Source organism: Mchenga conophoros, linkage group LG17 (assembly GCF_057382185.1).
Source record: "Mchenga conophoros isolate Kocher_MC1m ecotype Shallow Benthic linkage group LG17, M_conophoros_male_GT1.1, whole genome shotgun sequence".
Lineage (NCBI taxonomy): Eukaryota > Metazoa > Chordata > Actinopteri > Cichliformes > Cichlidae > Mchenga > Mchenga conophoros.
In genome coordinates, this window is record NC_140542.1 from 7,515,531 (window position 1) to 7,537,759 (window position 22,229).

Consider the following 22,229-nt stretch of genomic DNA (forward strand, 5'->3'; position numbering starts at 1 on the left):
TTACAAAGAACGTTATTTCTTTACACAGTGCAGAAGGCTTTTTGAAAAGTTTTGTGCAACAAACAGCATAAAGAAAAAATGCCTGTCTTATGGCTGAGGAATGGTTAGAGGCCCGAATGTTTTTTTTTCCTTTTCTTTTTCTTTTTTATCTTTCCTTGCAGACAAAGACATATCAGCAAGATTTCTGAGAAAATGTAGGTGGACAGTTTTGCAAAAAAAAAAAAATCTGGAGCCTTAGATTTTATTTCAATTTCTTCATCTTGTTTGACTGTGGAAGGACCATAAAAACGTATCAAAACATTCCCCCTGTACATATCATCATCATCATCATCCCGAGCCATGAAAAGATTTACACAAAGATCACCTTCTTTCCCGAAAGCCTTCATTTTACACAGAGTGCTCGAAAAATCTAGGCAACTGAACGCTGCCCCTTCAAGTAATCAAACATCAAGTAGATTACACATGAAACTAGAAATAGTCTGGTGAGGAGATAGAGAGGGAGAGACAGAGAAAGGAGGAGAGCAACAACTACAACTCACTTACACAGTCCAAAAAAAACCTCCCCACATAACAAAAAGAGGAGTCAGTGTATCGAGGAAAGTCACTGGGTCAACAAAAGCTAAGTGCCATCCAAGTAGAGTCACTGAGGGTTCCTTCCACAGTCCAAAACTGTAGCTCAAGGGGGAGGCCGCTTCTCCAAGCTGAGTGTGATTGTTCACCGGTTTGCTGGTTCACATTTTTCTTTCTATCTCTGGGGACTTCCTTATTATTTTTGTTGTTGTTTCAGGTTATTTCCTCCAGTGTTTTCTTTTTCTTTAATTCTTCCACTGTGTGCCTGTCTACCCAAAGACTGAGAGCCCTTGCCAAAGGAAAGATGTTCATGGGTGAGATGAAGATGAGAGGGTTGCAAGCGAATGAGAGTGCACAGAAACAACAGCGTGGACTTTGCCCTCGAAGCTAAAATTCAACAGTGCGACAGCCAAAGAAACACTTTAAAACTCACAGTTGGAATTACATTTGATACAGTGCTCGAGGAGATGAAGCGGTGGAGCGATGTGAGAAGAGCATTGTGGTTAAAGCAACGTAAGGTCTCCGCTCAGAAAAGGAAAAGACAAGCAACAGTACGATAAAATGGAGAGCACAGATCAGGAAGACTGTATCGGGGTTATCAGGACTGTTAGTATTTACTATTTACGCTGATAACAAGCAACAACTTCCTCCCTCGATTTAGTAACAATTTGCACAGTTTATGCACTTAAGATGTCCATTGGGATTGTTCTGAATATTTGTTTTCTCAATCAGTGAACGAGTTAAATAGAGTTAAATATCAAGGAGTTAAATATTATAAATATGCCTATACATATGCTTTTGCTGGTGTAAACAGTATGCATTCTACATAAAATAACAACTTATATTCATTTCAATCCTGTCACCTAGAAACTACACTGAAGCAAAACACAGTCTCTAGCAACACATTTTATATGTAGTAGCTGTAGGCGTCTATACATATAAAGGGACCATATTAGTCCTTTTATATAGTTCTGATATGATATATGTAAATATTAGCTCTGGTTTCTATTTGGACTGTAGGTGAGAGCTGTTTGAGCAGCAGTCAACTAAAAGCTCTAAAACAGAAAGGAAAATAGCTCTTCTGTTGTTTTGTATGCCATCTGTTCACCTTGAACATCTGATTGCCAATTCTAGTATATAACCATAATGTATTCTCCTTCAAAGACAAACAAAACAAAAAGACAAAACAACCTAGCATCTACAAGCGTCTGAACGATATAGAATTCTTAATTCTTAAAACCAATAGTCAAAATTGCTGATTTAAATTTGATAAACTCATATCAGCTGATATGTAGTTGTTTACTCATTTACACACGGCCTGATGTTGTTTGGATCTGCTGCTTGTTGCGTGTGTGGCATTACCGCCAACAGGGAAGTTGCGACGCGCCCTCTAGTGGACAAACTATGCAACATCAACCAATAAAATCGGCCTTTCAGATAACATTTTAGTATTAAGTACCATATAAATGTCATTTCTAGGTGACAGCATTGATTCTGTGTTAAAAGTAAAATAGCAAAGCGTTCACTTCACCAGAACAAATGTACCCTGTTTTCTTCCTTCAACAAAAGGTAGTGAGTTCCAGTAACTCAGAAATCCATACAACACAACAATGCCAAGACCAACTCATTTAATGAACTCATTTTTCTCAAAGATTTCAAGTTTACTAGCAAGACATTTTTAGACGTACATCAACATTTTCAATTCAGTAAACACAGTCTACAAGGAAAAAGTTCATTTTAGTGCAGTATATTTCCCCATTAATTGTTAAAGAACTCACAGTATCGTTTATAATGTTGCACTTTGTTCTCTAAAGCAGCGATTACTAGATCAATACTGAACTAAAAAACAAATAGTGACCCAGTGCACTCTAAGCTTATCTGACCTAGAGGAAAAAAGCTGTTATAGCCGACATCACACCAGTGGTTAGTCCCTTAATAGTCTTGTAAATATGGAACAACAGTGAAGCAGATGTCTAGAGAGCCTATGGTCACAGTAAGCCCTCCATTGCCACTACAATTACTACCTTGAATAGTTACAGACAAAGAACTGTTCCGGACTTCTTTCAATGTCCTTCAGAATAGACGAATGTTCTTGAGGTGACCACACAGTGGACCAGCCAATCTGTCTTCACACTGTAGCCATAATAAGTTTCCTACACCTCAATAAATAAGCAATTTATTCTCCTACCTGCACCCCCCACCTCCAGCATGGAACTCGATTAGACCTGAAGCAAACATGGACATGAAGGAAAGTGTTGGCACGCAGAGCTGACTCAGCTCAGGGAGCTGTGATTTATTTAATCTTAAATTCACAAAGATAGCTTACATCCAGATTTTTCCATCACTACCTAATCTCTCCTTTGGGAACTGGATCCTATACGCATGAAAACTGCAGTGGCTAATCTACATCATTGTTTTCAGTGTTTAGTCAAATCTGTTCAATATATGTCAATTCTTAAAGGCCTAAAAAGCAGTCACTGGTGGAAACTAACAAACCAGTCTAACGTCATGCTGAGTGGAGTCCCAATCTTCCCCACTGTGCAGTGCATTACATTTTTCTTCATCTGTACAAGGTGAAGATGAAGGGAGATGGCCTCCCCCTTGCGCTCGATCCTCCTCCGTTAGATGGATGTAGGGGGAGCGCGCTGCTGGAGAGGACTACGATTTACCTGTCTAGCTTGCTATTTGTCACACACAGTTCACACAACTGTGCTTCATAAACTGAGAGGAGAGAGTGCCATCCTTTCGAGGGAGGCGAGAGGAGCGACTGTCAGAATACGGCGATGCCAACACTGGCAGAAATCCGGGAAAACAAACGACCCACCGTTCATCTTCCAAGTACAAACCTGCTCACATATGGCGGCGTATAAATTCTGGCAGTCAAGCCCTACACCACCTTTCATCTTTGTTTTCCTTGCCTTTCTGTTCCTCCCTCGTGGTTATCTGAGCTTCTACGCTGAAGCTAAGCCTTCCAAGAAATAGTGAAATCCATGAATAATAACCGTCATTAATCAACTGTTGCATGAATACATAATCTGAGACCGTACTGAGTCTAGGATGGAAGACTTTAACATTTGCATTGGGAACTTGTGTGTGTGTGTGTGTTATTTAGTCATATTGGATTTACTAGTCCAATATGTAGGATCTTACATGCAGCATTGATCAGATTCATTAGGCAAGAATGGAAGACGAGTGTTTCATGTATTTATAGTTTAGACCATCCAAAACTGCCTTACAGAGTATATAATGTGTTTTAACTGTGCTTAAAACTGTCAAATTTTCAATTAGGACACTAAACGATGTCCTGAATAAGAACACTGGCAATTTGCCTCGACTACTTGTAACAGTTCTGCTATTCTAGTGATTCCCTATTCCAGCACAAGATGAGCAATTATTACAATATTCATTGGCATGAATCGCAACTGATTCAATAGGCTGGAAGCTGGTTCGAAGCAAGCCAAGGAAGATCAGGTCCCATTTTTCAAATCAGCGCTCAGCTCAGTCGGCCTCGGTGTGTTACTCATCTGCGCACCGCACAGAGACGGTGACAAGACATAAGAAATACAGCATCACATCCAGAAAACACACAGCTGCATTGTTAAAAAGGGGGAGTAAAGGTAGCCCCCCACCCCACCTCATCCCAAAAAACAAACAAACAAAAAACTCCAGCTGGGACTGATGTTTAAGGGGTCACTCAAAGTCAAACACCTCTGTGTTTTCTTGCTGTGATGAGCTTGTCATCTCACTCTTCATTTCCTCCAGGATTCCCATACAGCAAGTGCAGCATGCACTTACATGTTTTTAAATCCGATCACTAAACAACTATTTAACATCCAATTCCCTGCATCAATTCAAAAGAATATGTTCTCGCTGCTAGAATATTGACGCTGGCAGATGCAAATGAAGACTCAGAAACACATGTGGGATTCTTGCTACTCAGTGCAAACAGGAAAACAATCCCAAGTTCATTATTGACTGTATGTACACCTCTGATGGCAGAGGCCAGGGGATTACCCATAATCCTTTGCCTTTTCTACCCTGCTGCTTTCAGCCTTGAGGCACTACCCTCTGGTAGCACAAACCCTCCAATTGCAAAGGGAAAAAAAAAAGAAAGAAAAAAGTCTCCTTTATCCCCAAAATCACCTCTAAATGTACGACGACCTCATCAGTTTTCCTCTCCTTGGCTATATTTAGCTTTACAGTAAGTGAAAGGGCAAATTTGAGGGACTAGGTGTGAAAAAGGATGACACCCCCCTGCAACAAACCCCTTCAAAAAGGTCTCTTTACATGACAATGAAGAAATACAGCGTCCTTGCTTGCCACTGTACTGCACCATCCTTCCAAACTTGTCTTTCGTGCTGTGCACTGAGAGGTGCTGGTCACATATTTACAACAGCAAACGCAACAGAAATAAATACAGTGAAAGCACGAGGAATTTAAAATGATGCACGCCGCCTTCTCCTGCTTGCACGGCAGCCAGAAATCCTTTTATTTACAAAGTGCACTGAGACAGCTGAATGAGGTTAGTATGGACAATATCATCATCAAGCAGCATTTTGAGTAGCACTGGTGCTAACAAGAGGCAGAGAGAAGAGAGGAGTGGAGCAGAGGCTACTAAACTAATAGTAGTAGTAGTAGCTAATAATGGTAGTAGTGTTACTCCAGTGGAGACAGTAGGAGATGGAGGTGGGCTTTAACAGGTGTACATGTCATCCCTGCTCTTTAAAAACAGGGAGGCAAAATGAGGTCTCCTTTTCTTTTCTCCTCTGCGTTGTACTGGCCTCATTGTAGTGGTCTAGAGGCTGTGGTGAGAGGAGGGGGCCAGTATGGGAGCGCAGGGGTGCAGGCTGCATCCCCCTCCTCCCTCAGGGATAGCCATCATCCTCCAGACTGAGTGCCACGCGCTGCAAACAGCAGATAAAAAGACCGTTACCACAACAGGCTGGTTAAGGAGAAGGAAGTGAGATAGAACAGCGGGGAATGAAAATAGAGAAGCTCAGTGGAAAAAGAGGAGAAAGGGAGACAAGATTCCAGTCTAGGTGGAACCCAGAAGAAAAATGGCAGCTTTGTTATGTGATGCCCTCTCACTATTCTGCCTCCTCTCCCCAACCTTCGTCTTCGTTTCTTTCCAATTCAGCCCCCCCCAACGTGTTGTTTGTCCCCTCCTTCCCTGGCTGCTCGTAGCGAGGAATGCAGGCTGCCTGCCTACGGTTGCGAAAGTCTGGCCCACATAATGCAAGCCTGATTTCTCTGGCTGCCCGAGCTGCCACACTGAGACAAAGGGCAAGAAAAAGTTAGGACGAGAAAAGAAGAGGAAGAAAACCACTAAAGAGATAAAAGGCAATACATAAGATTTGTACAAATGTTTGTAATAAAACTGGGAAAACGAGAGAGAAGGAGTAAAGCCCCCTCTCTCGTTCCGCGAGGGTAGGTTGTTACTTCGACAGGTGCACGACTCAGTCGTGCACCTGTTTCAGTGTCTGTCTGAGCGTGCTTCCCGCCTGTCATCATGCCAGTGATACCCAGAATTCTTTGCCTTCTTTCTCTCCGGGGTGACACAAAGAAATCTGTGTTACCATGCCAACAGATCAAAGCGCTAGACTCCCGTCTCGCCCTCCCTCCTTTATGCTTTTTGGCTGCCCTTCGCCGCTTGCTCTCTGACACCCAAAACAAGAAGCATATTCGGTAAATGTCATAAACTTCTAATGACGCACAGTCTGGATTTAAGGGCATTTTACTTTACTGCTACGTGTTGCAGCTGCCACTGTATCCAGGGTTTGTAGAAAATGCCGCTTCCAGTGACTTTTAAAACTGCATATACATCAATGGGAAGTCATCAGGGTAATCCTGAAATTGCGTTGCTGAGATTTATGGTTTCTGCAAGATAAATTGTATTTCGAGAGAGTCCTTCATCCTGATTTGTGCTCCTTTTTTCAAATTTTGTGTGACCTCAAAACAAAATCGCATTAGTTCAATGCTATGACGCAACTATCTACTCTACATGTCCAATTTATTTGTGAGCAGTGGCTATAGAGCGACTCCTCTTTCACCTCTCTTTTTTTGCATCTCATCTGCACTAATCATGATTTCTTGGCTGCTGAACCTTTCTGAAGCAAAGGAATAATGCTTTGCCTGTGCACAAGGGTTTTGTCAGGAAATGGGGATCACTCACTTCAACAACCAAAAACACTAACACGATGCACAAATAAATGGGATGGCGGGTCGGCAGCAGGGATGTATCGCATGAATATGGTCGCTGAAGGTGAACGAAATGTGTGTCGAGGGTTTACGTGTACGCGTGACAGGTGTGTTCGGTAATTACTTCAAAAACATAAAGAAATAAAATGATATGTGAACGTGTGCGAGCCTGTTCTTTCTTTCCACCAGGCTGACATGTACAAGAAAACGGGCTTTTCCAAACCCTCGTGCCAACTCCCATTTTCCAAATATTTCACACCTCTTCCTTTCCTCCGCAGTACCTCTCACTTAGCGTTCGAGAGCATCGGCGCCCCCGAATACCAGTGAGAGTTGTTGTCTGTGACGCCGCCCCCTAGAGGAAGCGCTATGAATGGCTGACTGTGGCTGCCACTCACTGCTGGGTAGACGTGACCGATGGACTCGCTCTGACGCCCGATGTGGATTTCGTCGTCGTCATCCTCTGTGGTTTTGCGGTACACTGGGTTGTCGAAGTTCATGCTCTTGGTGTTCTTGCGCCGCCAGTTGCGCCAGACCAGGTATCCACCGGTGCAGAGCAATCCGATGACCACTGTGGCAAGGATAGGGACTGCATGTGTTTAACACACACACAACAACAACACACGGCGGGAGCGTTAACACAGCCCGGGGGACACAGAGCGGCGCTTTAAGCACTCACGCACAAACACACGTTGCACTGTTCACCTGAAGGCTCATTATTTTTCAGTTTTGGTTTTTGAAATATTGTTTGCATAACAGCTTCTCAAAAATTTTAAAAACAAAACAAAACAAACAACAAAAAAAAAACATGGAAATATTTGCCTTCTGGAAAACGTCCAGAGGTGCACAAGGAGATGAACCTGAAGGGGAAGCAGTCCACTTTTCTGAAACTGTTAGAAAAACTGGTGGCACTTTATGCATCTGTTTCTATAAATTTAGTGGGCTGAGCTTTTTATGTTTCATCCCCCGTATGTCTTCTGTATCTGCATTTTAAAAAATCTAAGCATTTATTAGAGAAACAATGAGCCTTCAAAGAGGAACTAATCATTCATTGCATTATATCCCCCCCTCAGTGTCACGAAACGATCAAAAACACACAATATGCAACATAAATGTCTGCATGGTACACATGCACATAAACATCATTCCAACACACACACACACACACGTGGGCACACTGAACCAAACTGGCATTTTATATTAAATCTGTAACCATTCAAGCCCTGAAGACACTGATTATGACCTTGTTTTTGAATAAAAGCCCCACAAGGTTGCTTAATTGTCATCAGCATATAATCCTGGTGCGCATTGCTCAAAAAACAGAATTTTGGGCAATGATTTATAATTTTGTATTTTATTGCACCGAAAAATTAATATCTGGAGTGTCCGGATGGGGTTATGGGAGGAGAATAAGAAGAGGGTAAGAGGAGGAGAGAAGACGGGGAAAGGGTTGGGATTTGGAGGATTTGAGATAAGCGCCGTCTCTCCTCTTTCATTACCATATCAGCATAACTGCCCTGCAAGGACCTGTGTGTGTGTGTACAGTGCATGCTTTAGAGTTTTTGTATAATGAAAGCGCAAACACCCAAATCAGAGGTAAGTCAAGGAGGTTTGGATATGTGTGCCTGCATTCATAGATGTGTTTTCCTACGCTACAGTACGCCTGTCTAATTGCGACTTTATTAGATAGACACTTGAGATTCCTTCGTGGCTGGGTTGGAAACCCCAGCTCCTCCTTTGTTCTTCTCTAAATGCTCAATGGTTTAAAGGGAAAAAAAACAAAAAACCCATCAGCTTTCCTCTCATTTAGAAAATTTATCTCCAATGAGCGAGTGGCAAAACAGCCTGTCTTTGGCTAAAACTGATAATCATTGCTGGGCTGCTTCCCCTTACGGAGCTGTGGGTGGGTGTGGTGCATTGCTGGGTATGAGCGGAGAGCTGGGGTGCAGAAATCCAGCCCGTGTGGACCTCCAACATTAATGTTTCAAAGCTGCTAAAAAAAAAAAGATTTGTGGTGGCAATAAATGGGAGAAGGACAAAAAAAGGATAAAGCGGAAAGGGTTAATAGTCTCCAGGGTTATTTTAATGAGCTGATATTTCAACTATAGAGACTGGAAAGAGAAAAAAAATAGCTTTACAATCTTTTAGCGCTCCCCTGAATTATCAAACTTGTTAATATTAGGGATGAAAGAGATCTCAATTAGTGGCATATGCTGCCACTATAAGGCCATTTGCACATTCAGCTGATTTCCCAGTCACGTTGGGCATGAAAGTATGAAATATTTCCATAAAATTCGATTTTCATTTTAATCGGAGCTAATAGAGTAGATTAACTTTTCTAAGCCGGTTTGATTGAAAGAACTACAATTGCCTTTTTCTGCCTTTGTAGAGGCAGCTTGATGGTTTTCTCTTTATTGCCTAAACAGACAACAGCATTATGTCTGAGGTCATTAGCTTCCTGCTCCAGGCCAAAAACACAATTTCATGGCATTAATCCACTTTTCTCTCCCCTCGTCTCCCGTAAAGCGGTATAACCCACTCTTAGTCCGCTCGGTCACAGAAATAGGTCAGAACATTGGCCTGATTGATACGATCTGATCAGAGCGGTGAACATGAGCAAAATGTACTAACAGCTGGTCGTGTGATGACAAAACCTGAATTGAATTTCACATTTGCTCAAATGTCATTAATAATGACATAATGTGCATATTACAGCAGCCTGGCCGTTTACTGACAGAGGGGCTCACTTCCATGTAATGGCTTTTTCTAGCCATAGGCCACGAGGATGTTGCTGGATAATACCATACCTCAGTACATTTTTTCAATAGATGCGATACAATTTTATGCCTGAATCTCACTATTGAACCAGATATAATGTGTTGAATTGTTATTATTTTAATGAGAATGTTTTAGATTTAATCAGCCAGGTGGAAACGCAAACATCCTAAAACCCAGGCACACGCACACAAACACTTAACCTCATACTCACATTAACAACAAAACGCACGCAACATGCAGTTAAGCAGACTTGAAGGAGCGAGGAGGGAGAGGCAGGCAAGCAGAAAGCAAAGACAACACAGTGAGGGAGTCAACAGTACTCACCGATAGGAATGACTATCCCCAGAACAGCTACTGTGATGTTGTTACCTATGAGGTAGTGATCACTCGCAGCTGAGATGAACAGAAAGATGGAAGACAAGAAAAAAAGAGAATCAAACCAAGAAAAAGTTTTGCTTCAAACCCCACCAAGTGCCCTCCTAGAGAGCAAGAGAGATTTCAACACGGGAACATCAAAAGAAAGGCTGGAAAAGGATATTTGCATAATATAAGGGCAGAGAATCCATCTGATTTCAGTTTGGACTGCTGACTTTGTCTTCCCCAGCAGCATGTGTAAATGAAAAAGCCAATGAATCACACAGGGATGGCATAAAAATGCAGTGAGATGCCTTTTAATACACGAAGGAACAAATGCGTTTCCAGAAACCAATGCATCAGAATTTGTATGAATATAAGCAACGAGCACATGATCTCGCATTACTCCATTCTTTTTCTACGAGACGTTTCAAAACTGTGTCACAATGCAATGCAGAAGACATTTATTCTGGACATGCTTTGCATCCTTACTCCCCTTCAGCTCTCACCCCAACAGGTCGGCGGGGGAGCTTTTGACATTAATCTCGCTCCCAACCCTCGTATTAGCAGCAGGCTAGCTGTTAGCCAAAAGTGTGATCAGATGGCTATAATGAAGTCTGGTAAGGAAGATTAACACAAGAGAGCACAGTGCTGGCCCTGCATACTGATTGGCTCATTCGACAAAGTGACTGTTCCAGTTCTATGGCTGGCAAAAAGAGACAGATGGCATGTGATGGATGTGACAGACAATGCAGGCGCACATTATTCTTCATAAATTAAATCATATAGTGAATGAAATGCAAATAAATGCACACACGTGCGCACACACGAGAGCCACAAAAGGTGAAGCGACTTCAGACAGCGAGTTCTGAGTCAGCAGAAGCGAATTTTGGCTTTTCTTAAGTGTGAGTGACGTCCAGTGGGTCCAACAGTAAGACTCAAAAAGGCAGATTAACTGAATCTCATTAAAGAAACTGCTCTGGAAGAAGGCTGTTCTGGAAAGGGAGGGCACTGAGAAAGGGAGAAGAAGAAGAAAAGGGGACAAAAGTCTCAATTTCATGAGGGTCATTCTTACTGGAGGGATTTTAATATCAAAACGTTTACTGCCACTTATTATTTAAATATAACTGTCAGGGTTAGAATGCTATATCCAGTACCATTAACAATGATTAATAAAACAGTATATCGTAAATATACTGCTCAAAAATATAATTTAAAAACACATCAGATCAATATCTGTACTGATATGGACTGGGTAATGTGTTAGGAATGAGAAGATGCCACATCGAAATGAAAATGATCAACCCACAGACGGCTGAATTCAAAGAGACCCTGAAAATCAAAGTGAAAAATGATGCAGCATGCTATTGCTGTTTTGTGGAAATTTCATTGCAGCATCTCAAAATGGTATGTGCTTGTACACATCCCTGACCAAGATGGGGCACACTCGTAACAGGACGACGGATGGCGTCCTGGGAGATCTGAACCAGGGCTTCACTGAACTCCTGGACAGTCTGAGGTGTGACCATACAGGATCGGATGAACCAAAACATAACATCCCAGAGGTCTTTTAGTGGATTTGGAACTGCCTGCACACTTTTATCACATGAGGTCAGGCATTGACGCACACCAGAAGGAACCCAGGAACAAGTGCACCAGTGTAGGGTCTGACATTGGCTCCAAGGATTTCATCCTGGGAGCTAATAGTAGTCAGGGTGCCATTGCCTAGCCTGTAGAGGTCTGTGCCCCCCAGACCATTACTAACCCGCCACCAAACCTGTCATGCTGACGATGTTACGGGCAGCATCATGGCTTCTACAGACTCTTTCATATCTGTCACACGTCTGTTTTTTTTGTTTTTTTCCCCAAAATCTTGAAATTAATTTTCTTTAATGTCGCTGAAAGATGTGCAAAATTACTACCGATATCAAAAGAAAACATTGGTTACCAGCTGTGTTTAATCTTTGCCCTCCCCAATCAGACTCCTGGTTCTCCCTCGCCCCACCATGCCCTCCCTCCCTCCCCCCAGCAGCGTGTAACAGCTGATGCCGGCAAACTTGACAGTGTGCACCGAGTTGAAAATTATAACACATGGCCCGTGGGTTTGGAGACTCGTCTTGTTCATGCCCCATTTTTCTCATCTGTGTCTGCTCCACCTCTCATCTGGAGCACTTGTGGTGTGCTGAGGAGGGCTGACAACTTCAGAGACCGGAAGAAACGTGCCTCTCGCCTCTTAGTAACTCTGAAGTACCGCGACCCCTAAAGTAATACAGCAGGCAACCTCTTTAATTCCCAGAAAATCACTTTCTCTCCCGCCTCTTTTTCCATCCCGTCGTTTCATATCCATGTAAATGCCGCCTTTCCTCCCAACAGTGTGTCATCTACAACTCCCATCCTCCCCGTTAAAGTGCTGGACTGTCATGTTCTTTTTCGCTCTCTGTTCACTCTTCGTTCTCTGTGGCTTTACTGTCTCACACTGCACGTTTTTGTTTTTTTCATTTAACATTCCTTCGTTTTACTTCTTGCTCCGTTTCTCATTCATTTCCCTGTCCTCCAACTCCCACTTAAAACTTTCATCATCTTTCCCTGTTTCTCTCCATCTGTACAGCTTTTTTTCATCCTCAACACCTGCTCTTTTAATTCTTTTTTTCTCTCCTCTAAATTACTTGTTAGAATGACATAAAGATATACAAGTATTATGATAAGTGTTTTAGTGTTAATCTTTCTTTTAGGGCATTTAAATAGTGCACAGGCCCATTATCTGACATAAATATATATTCATCTAAAGAGTCAGTATTAAAAAGGGAACCTTTTTCATTTTCTTAGAAACGAAAGACAAAATAAAAAGCTGCCTCGGCAGTTTGACTGTCTCAATTTAATATTGCCATGCAGTAAAAAAGCTAAGAAGACTTTCAAAACAACTGCTGAAAAATACTGATCTCACAATTTGGTGGCTTCATCAATTTTGCTGCGTGGCGCTATCAAGGATTCTCGTCCGCTTCCAAGTACAATTTAATTCTTAGCGTGGCTTTGTAAACCATTGTTACGGCTGTTAGTCTGCTGTCACTGTTTGTCTGGGCTGCAAAGTGGTATTTTTCTTGCGAGCCAGTGAAGCGTGATTGGCGCGAGAATGAAGAACACTGCCAGTTATAGAAAGAGAGCGAGCGAGAGCTAAAGAGAGAAGGGGAGAGAGGTACAGAGGGAGAGACCAAGACAGAGATAAAGACAAAGAGAGTAAGAGAGAGGCTGTCAGAAAGTGAGGATGAGTGATGAGTAGTTTTATGCGAGAATGGAGGGGACTGTCATTTCTTAGCTCTGACACTTCTGTTAAGACGCTGGTCGCGAGGGATCAACAGTAAGCAGACCGAGACATAGTGCAGGCCTGTGAAGCGTTCGGACGGGTGTGTGAGCAGATGAGAAAAGGAATAGAGGAGGAGGTCGTAGGGCCAGTAAAGCAAATGATCAGAGGGAAAAGTGGAGGGGAGGAGAAGCTAGAGAAAGGAGGGATAAAAGTATTGGTTTTTAGCTTCCTGCTGATTTAATGATGGTGGTAACAGCAGTGATGGTAGCAGAGCAGAAGAAAACACTCGCTTTACACACATCCACATTCCTGTCATCATGTCACTTACCTCTGTGGGAGAGGTTGGCATTGCTCTCTTTCTGAATGCTGTTGGGAGCCACGGCAGCCAATAAGGGGGTGTGTGTGGACGTGGACTTCTGACTAGTGCTGCTCAAACTGGTCGTCTCTGTACTGGTAGCGGCGGGAGTCCGAGGGTGCTCTGTGATTCTGCCGCTCCTGGTGGTCTGAGGAGGGGCTGGTGTTGTAGTCTTGGCTGTGGGTGGTAATGTGGTAGTAGCAGAGGTGGTGGTGGTGGTGGTGGTGGTAGAGGGCATTGTGGTCGTGGCAACGGTTGTGGGAGTTGTTGTTGTTGTGCTTGTTGTGGTGGTCGTCGTGGAAGTTGTGGTTGCGGTGGAGGCAGATGTCGTGGTTGCTCGGGGTCGAACTGCGCAACAGAAAAACAACCAGTAGGATTTGAGATTTCTCTCCAGACTGCTCAGCTGTTGCAGCCATTTCCACTTGTAAGCTCTGCATCAATATTCAGCATACAACTGCAGTCAACAGCAATGCCTCCATTGTCTTATAAGATGAGATCTATAATCTCTTCTGAGGGTTCTGGGTCTACCATGGGGTCTCCTACCAGGAGCGCGCCTGCAAAACCTCCAAAAGGAGGCATCCATGAGGCATCCAAAATAGATGCTCAGCTGGTGTGTTTGATACGCAGGAGCAGCGGCTCTACTCTAAGGTCCCTCCAGAAGTCCAAGCTCCTCAGTGTCTCATCTCTAAAGCTGAGCCCAACCACCTTATAGAGGAAATTCATTTTAGGTGCTTGTATTCATGATCTTACTCAGATTTCATGACCATAATCTCATAATTATTTATTTATAGGCTTTGAACTGAAGTCTGTAGATCTTACATCACACCACAGGTTTGGATTGAGACATAAATGGATCAGTAAATGAAAAGCTTCACGTTTCAGCTTTCAGCTGCACCACAGCAGTCCGGTATAACACCTGTGTTACTGCTAATCAGAAGTGTGACACTTTAAAGTCCTGTACAGCACCACATAGGTACCGTGACAGGTACTGTGATATTTCTATGTACATACTGTGCTAAAGTGCATTCACACATTCATAAGTAACAAGTTGCCAGATGGATAAGTTGCACAAGCGCATAATAAGCAGAATTTAGTGCAAGCGTTGCAGTCAGTTGTTGCAAACATCATATCACATCACAAGAAATGATCTGAGAAAACACTACGTTGTTAAAGCAGATGTACTACACCAGTACGTTTGGTTCATAGTGTACTACATGTACTAAAAGAAGTATTCAAGTCAGGGATTTTAGCTGAAGCTAAATTACACCACATGTCACCCCAGGCTCTTCCTCTGATCACTGTTTTTTTTTTTTTTTTGGTGTATCAGATTTACACAAATCCCAGTGCACACACTGCTGCTGATATAACATTCGGGTTTGTGTTTTCTAAACATTATTTTTAATATAAGTGATATGCGTTTCTTTGTGGTTGTAAAACTGAAATTTTGATCCAATACAGTCACAATTAAACCAGTGAGTTTTTCCACCAGAAATGTTTGTGTTACAGTAAGAATCCAAAAAGCTTTGGTACAAATGCACTCACTGCCCCTGCACCTACTCCCAGCCTCTCTCACAGGGATTCTTTGAATTATTGCCTCAATACATCTTCATCGTCTCTTTCCCCCCGTTTCTCTGTGTCAGCTCCTCCTAGCTCACCTATATAGACATTAGGTGTAGGCCTAGTAAAAATAGCAACGTTACAAATGTAGTGACTCTATAAGGGCAGGGGGACAAGCTGACTGATGAAATAAGGTCAGCGAGGTAGGTTAGAAGTGCAGGGAAGAGTCCCTGACCTAGTTCCCAAGATAGTTTTACACAACACTTAAGGTTCAGATTCTCTGAAGGATCCAGGGCACTTTTAGCTTTGTAAACATTGTACTGTTAAATTGCAGACATTGAAAAATACTGTATTTGGAGTATCCAAAGTATTATGACAAATAGAAACAGTATAAATAGAAACGCTTTATATTTAGAATTTTAAATATTTGTGCTTAAATATGACCTAAAAGATGATCAGACTTTAACACTAGTCACACAGACGAACATAACTCAAATAAATAAATGAGACAAAAATGTTCTTGGTAATTTAATCCAGTATTACACGGCTTGCATGTTTGTGGGTTTATTCAAATGAACTTCAGGTCTTTCCAAAATATTTCTGTCAGGTTAAGTTTGACTTAGAAACAAGCTCATTCCAAATAATTTTACTTATACATAGAATGACTTGTGTGCTTCGTTCTTGCAGCCTTGCTGTGCACCACTGCTGTTCTATGTTGTACTGATGGAGTAGCTGAGAAGTTAGCCTGGATTCTTTGTGCTCGTAAAAGAATTTAGGAACCGGAGAAAATTCAGGCCTTACTATTGGACTGATCACTGTTAGCCAACGACCCCTGAGAATGGCAACAATGCTCCTGAATTTCACTGTGATCCTAGCAGCGTGAATCTCATGTGACATTTATCCACACGAATCATTCATTCAGGTGTGCCTGTGGAATGTAGACTTACTGATCGCGCAGCGTCTCATGTCTGGTCCTAGCTCCATGCCGTCAGGACAGGCGCAGGTGTACTTGGGGGAGTGGTCTGTGATCTGAGGCGCCTTCAGGCAGAGGTACTCGCAGCCACCATTAGGCAGTGTGCCCATATTACAGGTATCAGGACCTTTGGGAACACAGGCAGAAATGTAAAAATATTAAAAAAGACTTTTGGCAACACATTTATCTCTTGGAAAACAATAAAACCCCAAATGTTTTATTAACGAGCTGTACTGGAAAAGGAAAAAAAAACTTGCACAAAGCCCAAATCTCAACAGCCCAAATTTTATTAAAATTAGAACAAAGAAAATATATCAAAGGTTTAAAATTACAGAATGTACAATTGTAACAAAAAAATAAGGCCACTTTGAATTTGATGGCAATAACTAGTCTTAAAAAAAGTTGGGACACGGGTAAGAAAAGGCTGCAAAAGTAAGTGCTAATGAAAAAGAACCAGCTGGAGAAACATTTTGCAACTAATTATGTTAACTGGAAACATGTCAGTAACACGACTGGGGATAATCATGTTATATTATATCATCTCGCAGATGCTGAGGTTCATCAATCTGCAGAAAAAAACACATGAAAAACTGGATGAACCTAAGAAAAAGAAAAACCAGCATCAAATTTGACACGTAGGCGCCGGTATCTCATCAGTAAAAAGTTTCTGCTGCCATCAAACTATTAACTAGTTTGATGCTAGATTTAGGAATCTAATCTTTATTCCACACACTTCCTCTTGCTGACTTTAGAGATGCGTAGGTGAATGCAGGAGAGTCTCAACTGCTTTTAATCTCTGTAACCCAAATAAAAAATTTACATGTAGTTTCTTAAGCACAGTTGCAGACTCATGGAAAAACACTGCAGTTTTGTGTCATGTGGGGAAGCGCGAGAATTAGGTCAGGTCGCAATCTTTCCTGATTTCTTATGTAGCTTTGGAGAGCAGCACGCCATCAGCTGTCAGGAAAAACAGCAATATCACTTGCTACACAGAGTGAGATTTTAATAAGCTGGGAATACATTTATACTTGACGTACAGTATCTCAGCATAATGACTATGTAATGAGAACAGCTGTCTAAGTTCTCAAAGCTCCAAATGTGGTAAAAGGTTTGGGAAGGAGTCATCAAACTGGGGAGGATGGGAAAAAAAGGTTAAGGAAGAGTGTAGGAAGGAAAGAAGAAAACAGAGGAGGAGAGAGAGGGAGGCAAGAGAAAAGTGAACGAAAATGATGAGGATGAGGATGAAGAAGGAAAAAAGAAGGACCGAGATGATAACAACAACAAAATTATGTTGGTTTTAAGCCATAAAAGCGTCACTTTCTCCTCCTGCACTGCCTCTCTTTGGTCTCCAACTAAGAAGAGTGAACCTAGGCTTCAAAGACCCACTGAGCGCACAAAAAATTAATAATAAAACAGACACAACTTGGGAAGGATCGGACGAAAGCCTCTTTTAAGGAAGTGTGTCGATAAACATGAAAGACATCTGAGCGCCTCGAAATATGTGGAGACGCACAGTACTGTACCAAACCACACTTACAGATAATATTCCTCACTGGGGTTTTCCTTAGGTGCAGTACACTAACAAATAAGAAATGATACAAAAATGTAAGAGAAACAAAGATAAATCGGTAAAAGACAGGGCAGAGAGGAGTCTGAACTCACCAAGCGTTGCAGTCGAGGTCACATTTTATCAAATACTTTGCTTATCAATGCTACTCGTGTGCTTGGGGGGGCTACTCGGTGCACCTTCACTTAGCCTTGCAGTGTTTTGTCTTGCTTTTGTTGGCATTTGGGAGAAAACATTTTCCAATTCTGTGACTTCTTTTTTTGACCAGGACTCTTGATTTATTAATGAGGGAATGCAATTAGCTGCCTGCTGGCGCACAGACAAGATTGCTTCTGAGCGCTCAGTGAGTGAGGAGAGAAAACAAAGCATGAAAACACTCGCACAAACACATTTCTGGCACGCAGTGTCAAACACACCCAGGTATTCACAAGCAGAGGTGTTGACAGGCACACACGCGTGCGTGCAGTCACACACATCGAGAGTGCAAAAAAAAAAAAGACAAACACATCGTTTTGACGTGCCCGTCACATCCACCGGTCTAATCACACTCATCAGATTATCTGTTTATTGTTTCAGACCGTTTCACTAAGTGGATCCTCGTGTCTATGTGCTGATAATGCAATGCTTTGTACTCAGGAAGGAGGTTAGATTTTGTGTATCCTGTGTGCACATACGCCCCAAAATCCTGCTCATTATACCGAACAAGATCCTGCACGCTTACGAGTGGCAAACAGCACCTAGACAGAGACTGGGCAGTATGACAGACTGAAAACGAAACAGACATTTTGACTTATTTGAGGTCATCTGGGACAGCCCCACTTAGATCACCTGTGCTAAGCTTCTATGCGTTTCTTCTTCTTACCCTTGGGCTGCCTCTGTTCATGAAACACCACCAGGTCCAGGGGGTTGTTAAGGTCCTCTGCGACCTTGGCCACATCGTGTCCCGTCAGTCGGTTGGCGCTGTATATCGCTTCATCTTCCAAGTCTGTCCAATACACGCGATCCTGGGTTAAAATAAAGCAAAGTCAGCTTGAGAAATACACAAATAAATAAAAAGCCCTAAACCAGCCTTGATGATTAACGATCAACCTATTAAAAAAAAAAGAAGAATAAATGAAAGATATCTCAGCTAATGCCACAGATAATGTTATAAAGCCACATGCATGTTGCAGATCCAGAACTGCTTGCGCTGTACCACTTGAGATCGGACACTTTCCTAATCAAATGGCAGTGATGACGAGATATATTTCATATTTCAGTAACAGAACACTTACAAAAATGTTTTCTCTAAAGAGGGCGTCATTCTAGGGTTTTATAAAGCTGTTGTTCCTAATCATTTTCAGAGTCCAGTGATTCTGTAATTCAGAACCGTGAGACCTCAAGTATGGAGCAAACATGCTGCAAATGAGCATAATCTGCATACAACTTTAGAATAAATGGCTTTTCATAAACACCATTTGTCTCTGCTTAGAAGCTGTGCACTGATATTCATTGTAGTCACCGTTAATTTAAAAAAAAAAAAAAAAAAGGAAGAAAAAAAGCCAGTCTGCTGCAAAGAAATGTCCTCATCCCAACAATGGCTATTTGATTAAATTTACGATTACATTTGAGGATGTGTTGTGGTTTACTTGAATAGAGAGGTGTTTTATATCCAAGGTAACTGGTTAATTTTTCAAAAATGCAATAACCCCCCCCAAAACATGCCATTTAGCCCCCATTCTACCATCTTTACCCTCCAGCACTCCAGGTATTTAAAATTATAGCCAGTCTCTCTCTTCTCTGGTAAAAATAATCAGCCCCAAATAAACTTAAAAACACAGTCACATTACTCCAATTTGCCAGAGAAGAAAGCCCAGGTGGCACTCTTTGCTAATTTCTATTTTTAACCACCCTAATTATAACAGCTACTTAACAAATACAAGGACACAGAGGAGGCGTGGCATCTCTTGGAGACGGTTTAGTTAAAATAAGCCACCTACTCTGTGCTCGGTGGGTGAAAAGGGGAGCAGTGTTTACTTAAAAAAAACAACAAAAAACAGTAAAAACACCGTTTTAAGTCTGTAAGGAAGTTGCATGCTTGATAAGAAAAAAACAGCCCCGGTGTTTTATTGGAAAAACGTCTGTACCTTTGACTCTCTGTTTAAGCTTTGTGCCAAAGCAGAAGGTAGTGACTGCTTTGGCGGAGCGTACGGTGTCTTTGTAGTCCTAGCTCAGCTTCCTTCTCAATTTCCCTTCCGCTCTTTCACACCTGCTCATTATTCTCTTTAATGATACTACACGATATAACCGCACAAGTGCTCACGGCACTTGGTTTCCACAGCAACCCCAGACGGCTTTGTCTTTGCAAGCACACATCAATTAAGAAAAAACAGAAAAATGCAGCAAATGACTGCACGAGAAAACACAGACAGGCTGATATCATGGAAAGCTCGATAAAACAATGAAGAGACAATTTAGGAGGTGAGTGTGAGACGGAGAGACCAATCAGGAAGAGTGTCTGCAGGTTTTTTCGTCGTTACAGGGAGGATGTATTTTTATCATCTTTTTAAAGGCAAAGACCTGCAAGACTTGTATGGTGTGCGGGTATGTGTGTGTCCGTGTGTGTCCGTGTGTGGGGCTTAGTCACAGCAGCCATCCATGCTTTTTGTGCCGTATTATCAGTGGACTTGACCTCTCTCTCACCTTCCCCCCCCATCTTTCAGTGAGCTCTCTATCACTCAATCTCTCCCTCACTTAGGTTCTGATAACCTTTACTCATATGACAGTAGTTCTGAAACAATGAAAGACAAATATCAGCCACGCTGATAAAACACTACTCAAATCTATTATTCCATCTCTTCTTTTTGCTTCTCTCGCTCTCTGTCTTGATTTCCACCTCAGCAGTCAGTCTCTGACATTGTTTTCCCCTTTTTACTTTCTCCACTGTCAATCTTTCCGCGCGCCGCTTGTGACCTTGAAGCTTCAAACAGCAGCACAAAACCTGAGAAGGGCAGTGCTCTTCAATTGTAGGATCAAGGTACATCTTTTATGTTTTGAAGGATAGGCCAGAAGTTATACACAAAGCGCACGCAGACTTGCTCCCATGAACACATGGCGCCACGTCACATCAGATGGAGCTGCAACTCGGGGGGAGTGAGAGCACGTCTAAATTTATATGGAGCCATTTTTGAGTCGAGGGAAAGCAGCCCTTTATGATTTTGCTGCGATTCTATCCCAGAAGAATATGCGTCGGGGCTGTCTGACACATCTGTCTGATGAGCTTCAGGTGCCTACTGGATACCTGGATGTTATGCATGAAAACTACAAATGAAAGCTCAAACAAAGCCAACCCACTCGCCTGTTGAGGATTTGATTTGATTTTTTTTTTTATGGGTTTGATCTGCATTCTTTGGCATAATTAGCCAAGTTCTGAAAAAATAATGTGGGGGCTTTTTCGGTAAATCATTTAATCTCCAATAAGCTGCAAAAGAGAATTTTTTCTCATGTGCACGTTACAACGTGTCTCTAGTTATGTGAGCTGACTAGTTTTCTTATTTGGGCTGTAGATGTGGACAGAGAGGGCCTGACGGACGTCTTTGTCAGGTTTTTAGAAAATAAAGCTTTGATCACATGTCATTTGACTGCCCCTGTTTTCACATAGAGCCTTTAAAATTTAAATCTTTACATATTACTCCAGTTTTTATTTCTTTCAACCACTACTTCTCTTCTATCTCCTTCCTGTCAAGAGCTGAAAAAGAGACAACATTACTCTCTGCAAGCTTCTGCGATCTACATCTCCTCGGGGCTTGGCATGTAGGCAGGCGGTCGGCACTAACTGGTAGAGTTTACATGCGTGTGTCTGTTCAGGGTTTGATACAGAGGCCCCGCATCTTTCTCTGCAGTGCTGAGAAAACCCGTTCGCTCATCAGCATCAAAACGAAGTCTGCAGATGACACACTCGAGTGTAATGACTTGTAGCGTTCACTGTATCGCTCAGGAATATGAGGAGCTGGAATAAACCGTACGCCGCACATGAGTTGACAACTCATATCTCACATGCTCAGAAGAGCAGCTATATGGATGTGCATGTGAAAGAAATGGATGCTTAAGAGCTGTGGGCTTGTGGTTTTTGTTATGCTTGTGCATAATCAAATGTGGCTAAATGTCAGAAACATTTTCTCTGCATGCGAGAAAACATGTGAGGATGACTGATTTGGGGTTACACAGTCCCCACAACAATTCCCGCTCACAATAAGTTTCTACAGTTTTCACAAAGTTTTACATGTGATCCCCCAGGTCTTATTATTGTGGATTTGTCTTAACTGAAACTTACCGAACAGTGTATGAGCTAAATGTGAACATTTTACAGTTACTTTGTTTTTAACTAAAGAATAGGAAGAGTTAAACTAACGTTTGCTTAATTTATACTATTTAAGAATCAGCTGCAACACAAGTAAGTGCACTCTTTGTTAGCATGGCTCCAATATTTGATTCACCAGTCCACTTTCTTCCACTCAGGGACAGACACTATGGGCAGAGAACCATTCGTGCTCACATTCACACCTACAACCAATTAAAATCACCAACCTAAGCTTCACCC

General features: G+C 42.1%; 1 protein-coding gene across 3 annotated transcripts in view; it reads right to left on the reverse strand.

Annotated features, from left to right (window-relative positions):
• Nucleotides 1–22,229, reverse strand: part of lrp8 (low density lipoprotein receptor-related protein 8, apolipoprotein e receptor) — a 191,447-nt gene continuing 169,218 nt past the window's right edge. Inside the window, exons 14-19 of one of the 3 annotated variants that reach the window (XM_085250987.1) lie at nucleotides 18,513–18,654; nucleotides 16,058–16,210; nucleotides 13,527–13,901; nucleotides 9,868–9,936; nucleotides 7,164–7,354; nucleotides 1–5,474 (exon numbers count right to left, since the gene is read on the reverse strand). In XM_085250987.1, coding sequence (XP_085107113.1) covers nucleotides 5,436–5,474; nucleotides 7,164–7,354; nucleotides 9,868–9,936; nucleotides 13,527–13,901; nucleotides 16,058–16,210; nucleotides 18,513–18,654 — 969 coding nt within the window. In that variant the 3' untranslated portion in view covers nucleotides 1–5,435. Of the gene's footprint in view, nucleotides 7,355–9,867; nucleotides 9,937–13,526; nucleotides 13,902–16,057; nucleotides 16,211–18,512; nucleotides 18,655–22,229 lie in introns of all 3 variants that reach the window. The other 2 variants (XM_085250986.1, XM_085250985.1) reach the window with 2 other exon arrangements.